Source organism: Doryrhamphus excisus, linkage group LG13, assembly GCF_037039965.1.
Source record: "Doryrhamphus excisus strain RoL-2023G ecotype Guam linkage group LG13, RoL_Dexc_Guam_v1.1, whole genome shotgun sequence".
In the NCBI taxonomy this organism is placed as follows: Eukaryota; Metazoa; Chordata; class Actinopteri; order Syngnathiformes; family Syngnathidae; genus Doryrhamphus; species Doryrhamphus excisus.
In genome coordinates, this window is record NC_136369.1 from 16,097,933 (window position 1) to 16,117,966 (window position 20,034).

Sequence of the window (20,034 nt, forward strand, 5' to 3'; positions counted from 1 at the left end):
TTTAGAGCCCTTATTGTCCATATTTTGTAAATATTATTTTTTTTCTTTGTATTCATGATAGGTGGTCTAATACATGTTATCCACTGTATTCATTGGATAGCAATGGTATCAATATCTGTTGCAGGTGTATTGATAGTGTTAAAAAATATGTGACAGTGTTGATATTTTGTCACACCTTTAATCAATAAACTGTCTTCACATTATAAAATTATGTAACATATATATTCTTGCACAGATGTGTGTCTATACATCATTTTCATGGTGCAGGCTTTTCGGGGGGGCTGTACTCAATATGAGCACGCCTTTTGCATCCTTCTGAAAGAAGGGTGGTGAGAGAAAGCGAGTGAGTGGGAGAAGGGGGAGATGGTGAGGGAGTGAGGTTTGTGCAAGAAGGGAGGGGACAGACATTCTCAAGCCGGGGGAGCAGAGCCTCAGTCTGGGCAGCCAGGAGGAGCAGCAGCAGCAGCAGCATCATCTTGGCTGCAGTCTGCCTCCCCACTACCACCATCAGCACCATCATCACTACCAGCCTGCATCCAGCTTCTGGACTACCCACACCCAGCGCTACGAGCACAGGTGTCAGGCAAGAAGGAGCAAGCCCGGTGGATTTTTTAATTTTTAATTTTTTTTTTTTTTTTTTAAGGAGGAGGGTGGAAAGTGAGCATGGAGGTGGAGAGGCGTGTGCGGAGGGAGCTGCGGGATGCGGTGTCTGACGGGCGCGGAGCGATGCTGCTGTGAGATCCTCCGTGAGCAGGCAGCTGCGCACCGAGCCGCCCTCTATATCCCCCTCCCTCCCGTCCTCCCTCCCCTCCCTTCCTTTCCTTCTTCCCTCTGCTCCCTCACCTCCACTCGCCAGCATCGCCCATCACTGAACGCGGGGATTCGACTCCAGTGGGCTACGCTTACCACTCCAACCACCACCACCACTGGCATCAGCTTGGCATAAGGTATTCGGGTAGTGGGGGGGGGGCTTCTTCATGCATGTGAATGACTGCCTTCATCCCATGTCTTGTTGTTGTCCCCTCCCCACACACACACCCCTCTCTGTGGCCCTGTCAGCGCATTGATGACATGCTTGCTTTTGAGGCCATCATCATTTTAGTGTGTGGAATCCAAATTGTGCACATGCCTTGCTCCACTCCTCCACACCTCCCCTTCCTCGTGCATTACGACACACACATGCAAGCATGTGAGCGCAATCAATGACACACTCTTCACACAAAATGGTCATATTTCGGTTTGATTTATAAGGAGTGACAATGTGATGTAGCTTGCAGACGTTGCAGGCATGCCAACATGATACAGACATCCACACATGAGCTCATCCTATCCTATCTCGGTGGTGCAAAAAAAAAAAAAAAAGCCATCATGCACATGTGTGTGCATGCAGCTGTGCACGCCCACATGTGCATTAATCTACACTCATACGACATAATCCCTGATCATGTGCTCTCAGAGACATGACGTAACAACACTGTTTGTAAAAGATTTGCACCGGGATTTTGAATATGCGTGTGTGTGTGTGTATGGGGGGGCGGGGGGGGGTGACCCCAATTTGGTGTGATTGTAGAATAGTAAGAAATAGGTTACCATGCCTCATTTTTGTTTTTTTTCATTTTTTTAAGAGCTGCACATATTGCGAGTGCTCTACTAAGGGAAATGCAGGGAATGGGTCCCTGGACATTAGGGAAGCGGGCCTTCAGAGAGGAGTAGGTGTGGCTGATGAGGTGCTCCCCGTTGTTTCTTTTTCCTCTATGGACTTTTCCCGAGAGTCAAACTGGAGGGGCACTAGGACCACTGGTATCCTTCACACACTAATGCAAGGAAGTCATTTTTGGACTGCTTTGACCTCATAAGTCAATAGCTCTTTTTCCTCCCTCAGCACGGATGATGAATAAGTAATAAATAGTGAGGAGGACGTTAAATTGTCCACAAAGCTAATATAAGATTACATGTTGAATCAAAAAAAAAAAGACATCTTGTTCCTTTGTTTTCGGGAGTATAATAGAAATCTGGGGCACTAGGACCTCTACTCCGCAAGCAACTAATTTCTGGAATGGTTTGATCCCAAAAATCTTTTCCCCAGCCTCTATGAAGTACAATGGAGGCTCTGAGGTCGAAAACAATCCGCTTATCTCCTTCTGATTTTGTATTTCAAAACATTTTCCCCGCATGGGAAACAATGGAGAGAACTTAGAGAGTCAAACTGTTGCCATTACACTGTACATCGAAATAATGTAAAATGTAATGTAAAAATGTAAAAATAAGTTGACCACTGCCTAATACAGGTAAATAAATAAGAAAACATTTTCCAACACATTGTACCTGGGACATGTAGAGAGGGAATCACTAAGTAATTGATGTCTTTGATGTTGTGAAGCGTAAAAATCATTTAAGCATTACAGTATACAGTACAGCATTACACTTGGTTCACAGGATGAGACAATACACAAGAATGAGTCTATGAAAACGAGACGAGATGAGATTTTATCATTACTTTTGAGAAACGTACAATGGAAAAACAAAAATATATACATATGTGAAGATATTTTAATCTACTAATTACACACTCTGTGTATATGCTACCGGCCCCGCCTCCACCCAAAGAGAAAAAGAAACTGCACGACGTAAAAAAAGGGCTCACTCCATTCATGACGTTGTTTTATGGAACAAACGTACCAAGGTGCTGAAACCAATGCACAGACTGAACTCTCTTCCTGCCTTTTTGGAGGCGGGATATCAAGAAAACAGACACCCATGATAAACATGGCAATATACTGAGGCCGGCAAAATGATATAGTTCACTCAGTGTCTAGCGACCTTCCAACCCTGCTTGACGGCTAGCGACAAATGTCGCCACTTTTTCTGGAGTCGTGCAGGATTTTTTTTTTATATTTGTGGACTCAAAAGCGAAAGTACACATTTCGTGTTGTCGGTGAGCTACTGTGGGTGCTGACAGTAAGATTCCGAGCAGCCACAGGGGTGGCGCTAGCGCTGTTTCACATAACAAATTCTAAAACGCAAATGTTCTTCTGTTAGCCTGGATAAGAGAGGAGGTGTGGTTTCATATTTTATTGTTAGTTTATTGCTACTCTTTATTAGTAATATAAAGTGGATTAGCTTACATTACTTCGAAAAAATGTAAGTAATCGATAAGCCTAATATATTGCTATGTTCTCAGTTTCTATAACATATATCGACCAGAAGATTGTGGAAAAAGTTAGCAATAGTTTCTTACTAAAAGTTGGCAAAACCACTGCATTTTGCGTCAATTGCTGTGCAAGACACAATGAATGAAATTCACACAAAATTGCCAGAAATCGTACTACATGTCTGCATGGTCGTGCTGCCTGTTCTTCTTAATCCGATCTTCAAAAAAAAACGGATCAGCTGCAGATCCTGATACTGAAGGTTGGATTGTAATGCAGTTAACATAAATTTTTGTCGTCAAACCTGCAATAAAAGCCTGTTGTTTGGGCTTCCAAGTCTGATGCTTGTGTGCCTCAGGGAACATTACTGTGACCACTGAAGCATGGTGTCTATTAAAGTGATGATCACTATTTGACAATACACAGTATATAATGGTTGACCCATTAAAAGGCTTTTCGCCTGTTAGCATGTCACACCATGAATACATACATTCATTCATTTTCTACCGCTTAGCCTCACGAGGGTTGCAGGGGTGCTGGAGCCTATCCCAGCTGTCTTCAGGCGAGGGGCGGGGTACACCCTGAACTGGTCGCCAGCCAATCACGGCAACACCATAAAGTAATTTCTATAAATAATCACAAGTCTGACTGCAAAATAGGATTTGGACTTGATGCTAACCTAAAAAAAAATCAATTGGGGTTTTACTTCCCACTCTAAATCTAGAATATGGATGGAAGGATGTGAAGGAAAATATTTTGGATCTGCCGTTCAAAGGAAGAACCTAAGCCAAGAGGTTTTTTTTTGTTTTTTTTTGTCATTATTATTATTATTTTTTACTTTGATAATGGAATTAGGTCACATACACATAGTGTTTTCAAAGCATTCATCCATGAGTATCAAAGCTTTTCCTTCAACATGTACCGACCATTCCCAGCACTTTGTTGGCTAAGCCAAATTTCAAAGTCATCAGGCCTCATCAAAGCAGAACACGGCATCTATTGATTTGTGTGTGTGTGTGTGTATCGCCCAAATAGTTGATTCATTGACAACGTAGCGAGACATTCCTACCGCTTTCCCTTCATTTTGTTCATTTTAATTCACCTCATTTCACTCATTATCTTACTTTGGGTGTCCCTTTTCTTGCTCATTACATTGTGTTATTCAAGTGTGCAGATCATATTCAATTATTGCTCTCGTTTCACTGCACATGCTGCAATACAAGAAACGGAAGAAAAGGAACTCGTTTAGTTCAGATTGTCAGATTATGCGTGGAAAAGGAATTTGGTGTACTATGTATAATAACAGTTTCTTTTAAGATATTATCAGTGATGTCACTATGGATGACATCTTGCATCTTAAAGAGTCCATATTGAAGCCCCGTGTACAGTAATTCCCTGCATCTCTCCCCTTAACTTCAACTCGTCAACCAGGGATTTTAATATTCCATTAACAGTATTGACTTACTTTTTAGGCACCTCGGGGGAAAGCTACGACACGCAAGTGCTATCATCGTTTCAGTGAGCAAATGTGTTTTGGCTCGCAGGTCTTGTTTTTTGTTTTGTTTTGTTTGCTTCACTGCTAGGATTTATCCGTGCCTAACCAGGAATGTCTATTTTGGGAGGTGTTAAAAACACTCCATATTGGAGGGTTGTTTGGTGGATAATTGCCAATCAACCTGTTCTGCCCTTTGCAGATTGTGTTTGCCCATTTGGTACAGGTGATTAGTGTTTTAGAGGAATACGGTGAATGAGTTAGTGAGGCAAAACAGTAAAGTTGCAGCTGGGCAGTTAAACAGTTGGTTGGCAATAAAGCTAGAGTAGGGTGATTAGTTAATGAAGGTTACAAACCGGCGATGCCTATTCATGGTGTTCATAAAAATGCCCTACCAGCCACGCCTAACAATTACAGATTATAAACATTCATTTTCTACTGCTTATCGTCACAAGGGTCGAGGTGGGGGTGCTGGAGCCTATCCCAGCTATCTTCGAGCGACAGAACCAACCATTCACACTCACATTCATACCTATGGACAATTTGGAGTCGCCAATTAACCTAGCATGTTTTTGGAATGTGGGAGGAAACCGAAGTCCCCGGAGAATATGCACGGGGAGAACATACAAACGGCACACAGAGATGGCCGAAGCTGGAATTGAACTCAAGTCTCCTAGCTGTGAAGCCTGCATGCTAACCGCCATGCAGCCAGATTATAAAAAAGTCAATAAATTTGGTTTTCACTGAAGTCCAATTCACTTTTATTCATTCAGTCATTCATTCATTTTCTACCGCAATATCCCAGCTGTCTTCGGGCGAGAGGCGCGGTACACCATGGACTGGCTGCCAGCCAATCACAGGGCACATATAGACAAACAACCATTCACACTCACATTCATACCTATAGACAATTTGGAGTCGCCAATTAGCCTACATTTTGGAATGTGGGAGGTACCCAAAGAAAACCCACACATGAATGGGGCGAACATGTAAACTCCACACAGAGATGGCAGAGGGTGGAATTGAACTCAGGTCTCTTAGCTGTGAGGCCTGCGCGCTAACCACTCGAACGCAGTGCAGCCACTTTTATTCAAAAAGACCCAAAAGTGGTCTCAAGGCACTTTTACACATGATGTACTGTATGTCCGTGATCATGCTCCTCGTAAATGAACCAACTGAACCCAACATAAGAACACTTAGTAATGGAGGCAAGGAAAAACTCCCTTTGGGAAGAAACCTTGAACAGAACCCAGGCTCTGTGGGGCGGCAGTCTGTCTCGATTGGTTGGGTTAGGATAGAAAAATAGATTAGGGGGTATTGATGGTAGATCAAGTGAGAAAGCAAACGATTCTTTATCTTAGTCCAAGGAACTGAAGCGTATCAGGAGAATGGCGTCAGTATAACAATATGCTTTAGTACTTTGAAAAAGACAGAGGGTGTCTTCCCCCTCGTTTGATTCAGGTGGATGGTTCCGTCACAGAGGAACCTGATAAAGACTGTCATTCTAAAAACTTTACTTGCAAGTAAGTGTCAATTCCAGGAACACAATGTTCTACTGGGTTGAGAAGCTACTAGAAGCTCTTGAAGATAAACTGGTGCCTCACTGTGTACTGCTTTAAGTGAGTATTTGGAACCAACAGAAGGGTCTTTAATGATTTACTCGGACAACCTATTAACAGGGAGTTACAATCATCCATCCCGGAGGTCACAAAATCACGAAAAAGCTTTTTCGGCATCTCATAGTAGTGACAGGATCTTTGATTTTTCTTTCGTTTTGTGGGTGAAAAAAAATGCAGTTCTTCACACTTGTCATATTTGTGAAGTAAAGGAGAGATCCTGATCAAAGATGCCACCCGGGTTCCTGACTGTGCTGTACGGATTTGTTTGTGTGAGCCAAATCTCCCACGTTTGAACAGCTGCACACAAAAGGTTGAACATTTGTCAAAACATGCACCCCTGCTGTGTTGCCTGTGCCTGTTTTCTAACAAATGCACCACACTGTGGCGCTGTTATTAACATCCAAAGTTTAAATATATCACACATGACGAAGAAAATTGCATTTCAGAGGCTCAACTCAAAAGATATTTTCATTCATTCATTTTCTACCGCTTATCCTCACGAGGGTCGCAGGGGTGCTGTCTTCGGGAGAGAGGCGGGGTACACCCTGGACTAGTGGCCAGCCAATCACAGGGCACATATAGACAAACAACCATTCACACTCACATTCATACCTATGGACAATTTGGAGTCGCCAATTAACCTAGCATGTTTTTGGAATGTGGGAGGAAACCGGAGTACCCGGAGAAAACCCACGCATGCACGGGGAGAACATGCAAACTCCATACAGAGATGGCCGAGGGTGGAATTGAACCCTCGTCTCCTAGCTGTGAGGTCTGCGCGCTAACCACTCGACCGCCGTGCCGCCCAAAAAATATTTTACATTTTTTAAAATAAAAAATGTCGACTCCAAATTGTCCATAGGTATGAATGAATGAATGAGTGTGAATGGTTGTTTGTCTATATGTGCCCTGTGATTGGCTGGCGACCAGTCCAGGGTGTACCTCGCCTCTCGCCCGAAGACAGCTGGAATAGGCTCCAGCATCCCCCTCAACCCTTGTGAGGAAAAGCGATAAAAAAAATGAATGAATGAACGAATGAATGATTAATATGCGAAAATAGTTGTTGATTAAATGTATAGTGGATTAATTATTGATTAACTATTGCAGCTTTATTCCTTACTAAATCAACAGTGCTTCTGCTGGTTGCAGCCAAGCAGCACAATGACTTGAAGGTATCCATTATTAGATCTATTCTACCAAAAGTCAGAGCATCAGCACTAGATTAGAACTTGATTTCCATCAAAATCGTGAGCCTAATTCCATTTCGACTGCGACGGGTCCTTCTCCCAATCAACAGCCCCAAGGAAATGCTTTGCAAATGTAGTTAAAGGAACTCCAAAACCCTCAAAGGTGTTTCTGATGAGGCTGTCTAATAAAACGACAGTGACGTTTCAGAGTGTAATAAAGACAGCGATATATCTATGAATGAATACAATCTTAATGACGTAAAAACTCACATGCAATAAGGGCAAAAAAAAAAAGAACATTACACGGAGACGTCAGTCAAGTACCATCTGTGCTCATACTGTCTCCAGAGGAGGTCAGCTAGTGAACTGAGAAAAGATGTGTAGGTGGACTACGACTGGAGGGGCTTCAGGATGTTTGAAATTGAAAATAGCGGCCCTTGAGGAGAAAAGTTAATGGGTTAACTCGTCACGGAGCGACTAAAAGGTGTCAGGAAAAAAACCTTCAGCAGAATCCAATGTTTATATTGCACCACTTTTTTTTTCAGTCTTTTCATGTATAGAATAAGACTTAAAATTCAGCATAGAGGGGCTGCACGGTGGAGTGTACGCAGGCCTCACAGCTAAAAGACCCGAGTTCAATTCCACCCTCGATCATCTATATGTGGAGTTTGCATGTTTTTTCCCATGTGTGGGTTTTCTCTGGGAACTCCGACATTCCAAAAACATGCTAGCTTAATTGGTGACTCCAAGACTTAAAATTCAGCATAGAGGGGCTGCACGGTAGTCGAGTGGTTAGTATGCAGGCCTCACAGCTAAAAGACCTGAGTTCAATTCCACCCTCGGCCAGCTATATGTGGAGTTTGCATGTTCTCCCATGCGTGGGTTTTTTCCGGGTACTCCCACATTCCAAAAACATGCTAGGTTAATTGGCGACTCCAAATTGTCCATAGGTATGAATGTGAGTGTGAATGGTTGTTTGTCTATATGTGCCCTGTGATTGGCTGGCGACCAGTCCAGGGTGTACCCTCGTGAGGATAAGCTGTAGAAAATGAGTGAATGAATATTGCTCCAGACAAGTTAGCAAATACGGGGCGGCACGGGGGTCTAGTGGTTAGCGTGCAGACCTCACAGCTAGGAGACCAGGGTTCAATTCCACCCTCGGCCATCTCTGTGTGGAGTTTGCATGTTCTCCCTGTGCATGCGTGGGTTTTCTCCGGGTACTCCGGTTTCCTCCCACATTCCAAAAACATGCTAGGTTAATTGGTGACTCCAAATTGTCCATAGGTATGAATGTGAGTGTGAATGGTTGTTTGTCTATATGTGCCCTGTGATTGGCTGGCGAAGACAGCTGGGATGGGAAGACAGTGACCCTCGTGAGCGGTAGAAAATGAATGAATGAATGAAAGTTAGCAAATACAATAAGAACATTTCGGATTGCAACAACAGTTTTTGGGAAATATCTCCCTAAAGCTGCAGGCAAATCTCGGAAACCGAACTAGCGTCATGTGACATCACTGACTTTGAAACTAATTAATTAAATTTCCATTCATTCCTATAAAAACAAGCATTTCTAAATCCAAACAGAGCTTGTGTCCATCCACTGTGTTTCGCAAGTATTAATAATTCCCATGTCTATCATACAGTACATAAGGTACTACAGTACATGCTAATGTGTGCCAATCTGTTTTAAAGCATGTGACATGCGCAAGTCACATCCAGCTGGACATCCCGAGACTAATGTGGAGCAGCTGTCAAAAAAAAAAAAAAACCTCTGGATGACACACTTTTGGCTCACTTGGTCAATTTCTCTCTTTGGTATAAACACAGTCAGCGCCAGACTGTTTAAATGTTTAACATTATGTGGCATGACGCCACACGACACCTTTGAAAACCATACAGTCTGCTGCACACGTGTATTATAAACACGTGATTGAGCCCAGCACGGGAGCCATTTCATTCACATCAACATGACTTGGCGGAACAGGTCATTAACTTTCAGTCTTTAATTACTTCATAATTAGTTCGCGGTCCTCATTCGAATCAATATATGGAAAGTACTGTACTGCAGCCGACATCATTTGTCTTAGAAAATGTATTTGTGTGTTTGGACAGTCATCACAAGATGAATGCTATTTCACAAGTTTATTTCTTCATTACATTTTTCATTCATTTTTATTGGCAAATTCTTCGCCTGAATGAATGAATGGTATTATTACTCTGCCAACAATTTTAATGATTTTCTCTCTCATTTTCAGGGAGGCATTCTTTGACTGGATTTAAACAAAGCACCCGGTTGCTTCACAGCGTGGCTTCGCCATCAGAGGACTTGCATTCCAAAAGAGCAAGCTGCAACAGGGCTCATCTGCTCGCCGCTTCTACTCTCCTTGTACTCTTTCTCTGAATAGCAAAGAGTCTTCAGGGTTGCCATCCATGGTTTCTGCCCTAATCAAGATTATATCAGCTTACATTGAAAAGATTTGCAAAGGAATGTTTACAAAGAAATTGGCAAACCCAATCAAGAAGAAAGAGAGAAGTAAAAATAAAGAGCCAAAACCGACCGCAGACTCGCTAGCGCACAATCCGACTTTGACGACCACAGTGAGGACCACAGTCAAAAAGATCTCCAAATGCTCCTCAGCACGTAACATATCGCTGGAAGAAGACGACAGCAAGAACGACTGCTCCTCTCTGTCGCCCACTTTCAGTTACCGCGTGGCTATCGCAAATGGACTCCCTAAAACCGCCCCTTTTTTGAATAATAATAATGAGAGCATATTTCCTGAGGTTCTTTCGATTGACAGTAACTACTCTGACACACTGAGCGACACGAAGCCTATCCGGAAACTGGATGAGCATAAATCGCACACTATGCCAGTAAGACGGAACCGGAAAAGCCTCATCAGCTTGGCGCCCTCTGATGGGAGCTCTGAGGGCGAACGAGTGGAGCGATCCAGTCTACACACTCTCCGGCTGGGTGCTCTTCGCAAATTGAGAAAATGGAAAAAGAGTCAGGAGTGTGTTTCCTCGGACTCCGAGGTGAGCAACTGGAGAAAAACCCTGGGTATCCGCAGCAAGTCCTTGGACCGTGCAGGACGGCAGCAAAAGAGCTCAACCCTGGAGCCCGGCTCCTCTTCTACGGGTTGCATCAGTCAGACGCAAGATGTCATGGAGATGATTTTCAAGGAACTGCAGGGGATCAGCCAGATCGAGACAGAACTTTCTGAGCTACGCGGTCACGTAAACGCCCTAAAGAGCTCCATTGATGAGATCTCAAGCAGCGTGGAAGTAGTTCAGAGTGAGATTGAGCAATTACGCTCCGGGTTTGTCCAGTCAAGAAGGGAAACACGTGATATCCACGACTATATCAAACAAATTAGCCACCAGGCGAATAATTCAACCTTGCGTTTTCTCAACGTTCCGGAAGAAAGGTCAGAGAAAACAGAACATCTTATATATAAATTACTCAAAGACAAAATGGGTCTCATCGACGCCCATAAAACCATTAAAATCGAGCTTGCTCACAGGTTAGGACAACAACGAGAATGTTCGAATGCAAAACCCCGTCCTATTATAGTTATATTCGCCACACCTCAAGATAGGGATTTAGTCTTGAAAAAATGCTATAAACTTAAAGGAACCGGTATTACAGTTTCCACTGATAGCTTAACTCATGACGGAAAAGAGAGAAAGGACAAAACAATGGCCTCCTCACAAACCTATGAAAGTATGGATATAAAGGTATCCGGGAAGGATAAGGTAGTAGAGAGCGATGACTGGGATTCCATGGACAGTGATAAAGAATTAGATGAATTAAGCAGAAATAAATATGCAATGGTGATTTCAAAACCTGCTCACAAGAGTAAATCAGAGAAAAGGCGATCCCATGACCATAGTCGGTCAGCGGGGGAGGAAGCAGGCTACTCAGGTGCGGTACACTATGCCGATGAGTCGTACTATGACCCCGACAAGCACGGGAAGGCTTACTATTCCGATGTGACTTCCGGTTGGCTCTCTCAGAGTGACTATTCCACACCTAAACTCAGTCGTTCTGAATCAGACTGCTCCAAACTTTGCCAGTCGTACTCTGAGGACTTTTCCGAGAGCCAGTATTTCACACGAGCTAACGGATGCTCGCTGTTGTCGTCCTCAGATCAGGAACTATGGCAGAGAAAACAAGAGGATATGGCCTCCTCTTGGTATGCTACCACCAGTCATGAGAATCAACCTTATGAACACAATGAGATGGAGACAACAGAGACAGTTGACAGTGGAGTCAGCAATGGAATGGTGTGCATGTCTGGGGACAGAAGCCACTACAGTGGCTCTCAGTTGTCTCTGCAAGCTGATCTGTCACCTTGGAAAGACTGGCATCATACCGAGCAAGGAGCAGATTCTGGCCTGGAAGCATCCATAGAGGTCAGCAGTCCGTTTGATCCGTCAACCATCCCTGGTTTTCCGGAGAATATCACAAAATGCCAAGAAGTTGACTTACAATTTGAAGGGGAGGAGGAGTTTATGATGCTGGACAGAGAACCCTCTCTGCCACCAATAACCACCCACATAATTCCTCCCATCTTAGAACGAGAGTCTATCAAAGCACCTGTCCGCCAGTCTAAAGACAGTTCCAGAGTGACACCAAAAGAGAGTGTAAAAGTACCCCAGAAAGACATCTCTAAAACGACAAACAAACAAACCAAACCTGCATCGAAAGATGAAACCAACAAAATACAAGTCAAGGAAAGCACAAAAGTGACTGCAAAGATTTCAACTAAAATACCAACTAATGCAACTCCGAAAGATTCCGTAAGAGAGAGGAAATCCACAGCTAAAGAGACCCTTCAAGCCCTCCCCAAAGACAGCCCAAAACCTACGACTAAACACCCCTCGAAATCCACTGTGGAAGAATCATCTAAAGTACCTTCTAAGGTAATCTGCAGTGAAACCGTTAAACTGAGTAAAGCAGCTCCAAGAGTTGGCCAAGCAGTGACTCCGAAAGAAAGCCCAAGGGAGTCACCAAAAGAGAGTCCTAAAATTACTCCAATAGTGAGTCCAGCCTCCACGCCCAAAGAGTCCCCTAAAGACTCCCCAAAAGAATCCCCAAAACAGTCACCAATCGTCAGTGCTAACGAATCCCTACAAGTGGCATCGAAAGAGGTTCCAAAAGTTCCTGCAAAGGAAAATAACCACGAAGCTACAAAAGTACCCATAAAAGACACAACTAAAACACCACATAAGGAGACTAATAATAAAGTGGTCCCGAAAAAGGATTCTAGCCTTAAAGAGACGCCGGTAACAGCTCCAAAAGAGACCTCTAAGGTGCCTGTCAAAGAAACACCTAAAGCAGCCCCACCTCAAGTAGTCTGTCAAGATGCCCATAAAGAGGTCCCTAAAGATACCTCAAAGCAAGCATCAAAAGCAGTCCCTAAGGAAACGTTTCCTGAAATAGATGTAAATCACAGCTTTCACCAAAATCAAGGTAAATCTACGACAATGTACCGCAGTCAAAGTGAGATCCGAGCGGAGAAGGTGGAAGAGGTTCCCAAATCATGGAGTAGTAGGCTCAGTATAGACCTCAGTGAGAAGTCATTCGGTTTTGGCTTTGGTTCTACACTCCAAAGGGCAAAATCAGCTCTGGAGGTTGTGTGGAAGTCCGGTCCTCAGAATACTCCTCCGCCTCCTGCAGAAGAACCTGCAAACTCTTCGTCATCATTCATGGGACGTTTCCGCACATTGTCCACCTCGACGAGTAACAACTCAGCCTCCACGGTGGACTCACCTACTCACAAAGAACCTGTTTACTACAAAGCAGAAGATGTTAAAGTAGCTTCGGAGGAAGAACCTGCTGAACAATCAGTTGACAATGAGACACACTACGTTGAGGTGATGGAACAGGTACTGGCAAATTTGGAAAACCGGTCTAATGCCAACGAAAGTGAAGACCTCGCACAGGAATGTGAGACTTCTCAGGACAATGATGTAAATAAGGACGTTCAGCCCTCTCAGGACAATGTCCCTCAGGATGTTGACACCGCTGAAGATTTTAGTTCGACAAGATACAATGATGTAAGTCAAGAGGCGCATGTCTTGGAGTACGACTGCAGCTTGGACGAACAGTATGACGAGGAGTGCAGCGAGGAGTATGAAACCAATGTGACTGAGGACACGGTTGAATATGATGCCATGTTGGAATATTTGGATGTGGAAGAACCGGATGAGACCGAGGACAATGATATCACTGAGGAAATGGAAGAGGCAGATGAGGAGATCGAAGAGATAGAGGAGATATTTGAGGAGGCTGTTGAGGCGTCAGAAAAAGTGGAGGAGCAGCAGGATGAGAATGAAAACAAAAATATTCCGGAGGAGAAGCCTGCGGAGGCACCACCGAAGAAGCGGGTACGACCGACATTTAAGGAGGCTGCTCTGAGGGCCTACCGGAAACAGATGGCGGAACTGGAGCAACAGATCCTGGCAGGAGGTAGGACTTGATTTGTTTGTAACATTTTAGCAAAATACAGCTTTAAAACCTTCTGGGTTCACATCATTTTTGTTGTGCAGTACACATGTCTTCCTGTGCATGTCTTTTTACTCTGGGTTTCTACTTAAGTTACCTCCCAGAGTCCAGAAACAGTTAGGTTCATTGAGACTGTACATTGTCATTAGTTGCAGATGTGAGTTTAAATGGTTGTTTGGGTATAGTCACCCTGTTACTAACTTGTGACCAGTCCACGGTGTACCCCGCTTATAGCCCAATGTCTTTATTTACCATCTATTCGTATGATTAGTAATAACTATAACATAACTATAAAAGCAATCTTCACTCGCTAAATGTACTGCAAAAAAGGTCAGTAAGGATAATTCATAATGCCGCCTACAGAGAACACACTAACTCCTTATTTCCAAAATCACAAATACTTAAACTTGCTGATATAGTTCATCTTCAAACAGCTAAAATAATGCATAAGGCTAAAAATAACCAATTACCGAAAAATTTCATCCAATACTTCTCTACAAGAGAGGAGAAATATGATCTCAGGGAAGAACTACATTTGAAACACTTATATGCTAGGACTACGTTAAAAAGCCATAGCATTTCAGTATGTGGAATCAAACTATGGAATGGATTGAGTAAGACCCTCAAACAATGCACAACGATGAGCCAATTCAAGAAACGATACAAGCAGTTGATGTTTGCTAAATACAAGGATGAAGAGTCTTGAACCAGTCATGATGTGCTATGCATCATATTATATTGACAGTTACTATGGTACACATTATGTTATTGTATGGTCATATCACCTCATACTTCGGTACGTCACAAAAATATATATATTTTTTTTTAATAAAAAAAATTAAACTATATTAGGAAAGCAGGAAGTGAACAAATGTAACAGATACTGATTGTAAAAGTACCAGATGGAGGGTTGGGATTTAATAAGCTTTGCTTCTTCCTACTCCTTTTGGACATGTGGAACTGTGAACTGATTATGTGATGCATTCAATTGTAATCTGATGCATGTTCAAATGAAATAAAACCATTACCATTTCTCATCGACTGTACTTACAAATATGACAAAACACTGGTAAGTCACGACAGCTATCCAATTATGGACCATGTTCTAACATATTCGTCTATTGCTTTGCGTTTGGGAGTAAAATGGAAAGGATGTGATGCTATTTAATACATTAAACGGTCCATTATTTTGTGCCATGGGACGCAAACGCATTAGAGCAATAAGTGGTCTAATTTTACAGTATCAAAAATAAATGGTGGTGTGATGGTCAATCTTATTTAATTCCGAGAGAGTTTTTTGGTGCAATCTACGGTATCATATAATATCCCTATCCACAAGTAAAAAAAAAAAAAATGCAATTAACCTTAACAGAACCAGTGCAATCTCTGACAGTGCGTTTTGTTAATTCATGTTGCCTTTTCCGGCTATCACGGAATAGTCAATCTGAGAACTGACTCATTGACAGATTGACTCACTCCTCAGTGCTGCATGTGCGAAGTGAGGCATGCAGTGGTTTCCGGGCATATGACTCGTAAATAAAATGTACGAGCGGTTATACACATGGTTATACGCAGAATGCATCTAAAAAAGTGAAGCTGAAATGATGTGTTTAAAGTTAATAAAGTTTTTTTTTTATTATTCCCAATAGTAGTAGTTTCCCTATGTGTGTTTATTTACCGGTTACATGTTGTGATAGTAGGCTGCATGGCGGACTAGTGGTTAGCGCGCAGACCTCACAGATAGGAGACGAGGGTTCAATTCCACTGTCGGCCATCTCTGTGTGGAGTTTGCATGTTCTCCTCGTGCATGCGTGGGTTTTCTCCGGGTACTCCGGTTTCCTCCCACATTCCAAAAACATGCCAGTTTAATTGGCGACTCCAAATTGTCCATAGGTATGAATGTGAGTGTGAATGGTTGTTTGTCTATATGTGCCCTGTGATTGGCTGGCAACCAGCCTCTCGCCCATAGACACCCAGGATAGGCTCCAGCATCCCCTGTGACCCTCGTGAGGAAAAAGCGGTAGAAAATGAATGAATGAATGTTGTGTTAGCGCCACTATTGTAGGTTTTAACATTACTCTACTCTATCATGTCAAGTCAGAGGTTACAAATGGCCCATGGGTTGCAAGTTTGAGACCCCCGCTGTATACAGTACATTTCAGAGATGTTGGTCAAGTTGCAAATTGTAGGTTCCCCCATACTAAATGTCTCGAGAAGGCAGTTTTTGTCACTTTGAAGTATGTATCTTGGTACATATGGCTAAAAAGGCCGTAATTGGAAAGTGCACACATGCACTCACCCCCCCTCTCATTAGCTGTATGCCTTCATCCCATGTACGGTAGCTGTGTTTGCTCATCATGCGTGTGCTCTCCGATGCGTGTTGGCTGGTCTGTGTGCGAGCCGTGAAGAGAGTCTCAGCAGCGCTGCCACTCCTGCCAGGCCTGTCTTCAACTGGCTATAGCAGTGTCTGTATTCAGATGCTAATTCACACTCCCAAGGGCATTCTGTAACCAGGTCAGCCTTGCTTGGAATATTTATAGAGGTCTGCTGCCTAGTGAAGTTTTGCCGTTTGCTCCTGGGAGGAACGACGGAGGTACACCCTTCTTTATGCTTAGTGCATCATTTCGTAAGGAAAGTGTGGCTATGAAAAATGCAGTTAAAAAGGTAGAGAAGAGCCTCCGGTTTTGTGTCGGTGATACCCCCGGATTTCAAATTAGGCTGATTCAAAATAACCCTTTTCACCGGGGAGAACCTCTTCTGTGCATTTTATTACTCGGCAACTTTGGATGAGCAAAACTTTCAAAGAGTTCTCAGGAAGTTACCTTTGGCTTTCTTGTTCAGTTCTTATGTACTTCAATCTGCATTTCCTTGCACCGCACCGTAATTGTTGCATACATGATTTTGAGGACAAGAAATTAAACAAATTCCCAATAGGGATTTCTATTTTGGCTTGATAATAATTAAAAATAAACTCTCACGGCAGCCACATGCAAATGTTTAGTCATAGTTGGGGGGAAAAGGCTGAGTACACGATGAGTTCATGCCTTTTCCCCGGTGCTTAGTTGCAGTTGAGTCAGCTCAGGGAGGCATGTTTTTATTTTTTATTTTTTTTTACCAACTCACAACTAATGACTCGCAGGTATTCACAGCAGTCTATTTTTTGCTTGTTTTTTTTTTTAATGTCTAACATTTTATACCTGACTGCTGCGCCCCGCCCCGCTTTTAGCCTTGTTTTAGCTCTGAATGAATGTTTGGATATTGTATTTGAATGCATCGTTTACTCTGTTTTTACTCAACTGTATTTTTATGTCTTTTTTTTTTTACTGTAAAGCGTCTTTGAGTACTCTGAAAAGCGCTGTACAAATAAAATGTATTATATAAAGTATTTAGTTATTATTATCATTATTATTATTATTATTATTATTATTATTATTATTATTATTATTATTATTATTATTATTATTATTATTATTATTATTATTATTATTATATAATTTATTCATTTTCTACCGAGGCGGGGTACACCCTGGACTGGTCGCCAGCCAATCACAGGGCGCATATAGACAAACAACCATTCACACTCACATTCATACCTATGGACAATTTGGAGTGGCCAATTAACCTAGCATGTTTTTGGAATGTGGGAGGGAACCGGAGTACCCGGAGAAAATCCACGCATGCATGGGGAAAACATGCAAACTCCACACAGAGATGGCCAAGGGTGGAATTGAACCCTGGTCTCCTAGCTGTGAGGTCTTATTATTATTATACAGCAGGTCTGCTGCTGATATTTAATTTGAGAGACAAGGGTATCCGGACTTTGGACGTAATCTGTAGAAATCCGATTTAAATCACTTCGCATCGATGCGTCTTGCAAAAAATCAAATTTCTCCTGCTCACACTGCAGAATATGACAAAAACAGAACATATAGTTGCTTCAGACCTGCAGTGCAGATCCAGTCTAGTGTTCCGGGGAGGGCATGTGTAGAGGACATCATCATCTAATTTACATAATTGCTTTTAATATCACTATACTGATGAACAGATGCCTTACAATGTGCAACCAAGTCTGTGTGTAGTAGATGTGAGCTTGGGTAGCTGTGCAGTAGTACTGTAATACTACCACATGTGGTCAAGAACAGACACAGCCACTGATGTACTTTTGAATCGTTTCATTTTAACACGGGAACTTATCACATTAGAGCTGCTGTCGGCTACAACTCACGCAGTCACTCACATTCAGAAGGCAAACATGAGATAATGCATCAACCAGCCCAGGGCACCAATACGGGCAGACGTCACAGCTAGGAGATCAGGGTTCAATTCCACTCTCGGCCATGTCTGTGTGGAGTTTGCATGTTCTCCCCGTGCATGCGTGGGTTTTCTCCGGGTACTCCGGTTTCCTCCCACATTCCAAAAACATGCTAGGTTAATTAGCGACTCCAAATTGCCCATAGGTATGCATGTGAGTGTGAATGGTTGTTTGTCTATATGTGCCCTGTGATTGGCTGGCGACCAGTCCAGGGTGTACCCTGCCTCTCGCCCGAAGACAGCTGGCATAGGCTCCAGCACCCCCGCGACCCTCGTGAGGAAAACGTGGTAGAAAATGAATGAATGTGCAGACCTTGGGCGGCACGGCGGTTGAGTGGTTAGCATGCAGACCTCACAGCTGGGAGACCAGGGTTCAATTCCACCCTCAGTTTGCATGTTCTCCCCGTGCATGCGTGTGTTTTCTCCGGGTACTCCGGTTTCCTCCCACATTCCAAAAACATGCTAGGTTAATTAGCGACTCCAAATTGTCCATAGGTATGAATGTGAGTGTGAATGGTTGTTTGTCTATATGTGCCCTGTGATTGGCTGGTGACCAGTCCAGGGTGTACCCCGCCTCTTGCCCAAAGACAGCTGGGATAGGCTCCAGCATCCCCCGCAACCCTCGTGAGGAAAATCAGTAAAAAATGAATGAATGAATGAATGAATGTGCAGACCTTCCAACAGCCCCAGGCTTTTGGCTCAGTGGTTAGTTACTCGAGTAAGGATGTGTGAACACCGGATTGAGCCTGGGGAAGTATGCAGTGCTGGTTTATTAAGAAGCAGGGTTACAATCTGCTGTACAGAATTGTAATGACAGTCCACACTGACAATTTCATTATCACGTATTTGTGAGAAAGCAAAGAAAAAAAACCCAAATCAAATTTAATTGTGGCGAGCTGCCACAAAGTTGCAGTGGAGTCTATTAAACTTTGGAGATCTCATGCAATTGTGACAGCGGTCCAATTAGCACACCTGCGCCTTCAATTTTTTAGCTCTGCAGCTCGCCACCCTGCTGTGTCAAACGTCTCGTTTTGGGCTCCTACAGCACCTTGAACACGTGAGCCCAATAGTACAGCGCTGCCATGCGAGGTAATAAGCTTGTATCAGCACAACGCCTCACAATGAAGTCAGGGCGCTCAAAAAGAAGCCAACAGGTTCTATTGGAAAATGTTTTCAACAATTTGTCATCTTGCTTGCCATAATTGGTAATAACATTCTCAGTTGCTACAGTCTGAAGTCTGGATAAGCAAAAGGGATGAGAACATCGATTCTCTTTTCATTTGAGCCCATTGATTCATGGAATGCCGCGCAAAGCTATGCACTTTTTTTTCACATTAGATGAAATGTGCTTACTGTAGATACTTTTACCCTACTCATCTGCAGTGTGAATGAGATTTCTTATTGTGTTTCATGTTGGTCACACTTAAAAGTTTTGAATCATCAAATTTGAATATTAGTCAATGGTAACACAACTGTGGCTGCACGGGGGAGGAGTGGTTAGCATGCAGGCCTCGCAGTTGGGAGACCCGAGTTCAATTCCACCCTCGGCCATCTCTGTGTGGAGTTTGCATGTTCTCCCCGTGCATGCGTGGGTTTTCTTTCTCTTTCCCACATTCCAAAAACATGCTAGGTTAATTGGCGAATCCAAATTGTGAGTGTGAATGGTTGTTTGTCTATATGTGCCCTGTGATTGGCTGGCGACCAGCTGGGATAGGCTCCAGCACCCGCGGTAGAAAATGAATGAATCAATTTGGACTTGACTCAA

The 20,034-nt window shown here is 43.1% G+C and overlaps 1 protein-coding gene across 5 annotated transcripts in view; it reads left to right on the plus strand.

The window, feature by feature from the left end:
• Positions 1–442: 442 nt before the first annotated feature.
• The window catches only part of unc13c (unc-13 homolog C (C. elegans)), a 140,649-nt gene continuing 121,057 nt past the window's right edge, over positions 443–20,034 (plus strand). For 4 of the 5 annotated variants that reach the window (XM_058089739.2, XM_058089740.2, XM_058089741.2 and 1 more), the window contains exons 1-2: positions 443–947; positions 9,703–13,922. In XM_058089739.2, coding sequence (XP_057945722.2) covers positions 9,878–13,922 — 4,045 coding nt within the window. In that variant the 5' untranslated portion in view covers positions 443–947; positions 9,703–9,877. The remainder of the gene's footprint in view (positions 948–9,702; positions 13,923–20,034) is intronic. The other variant, XM_078795499.1, reaches the window with a different exon arrangement.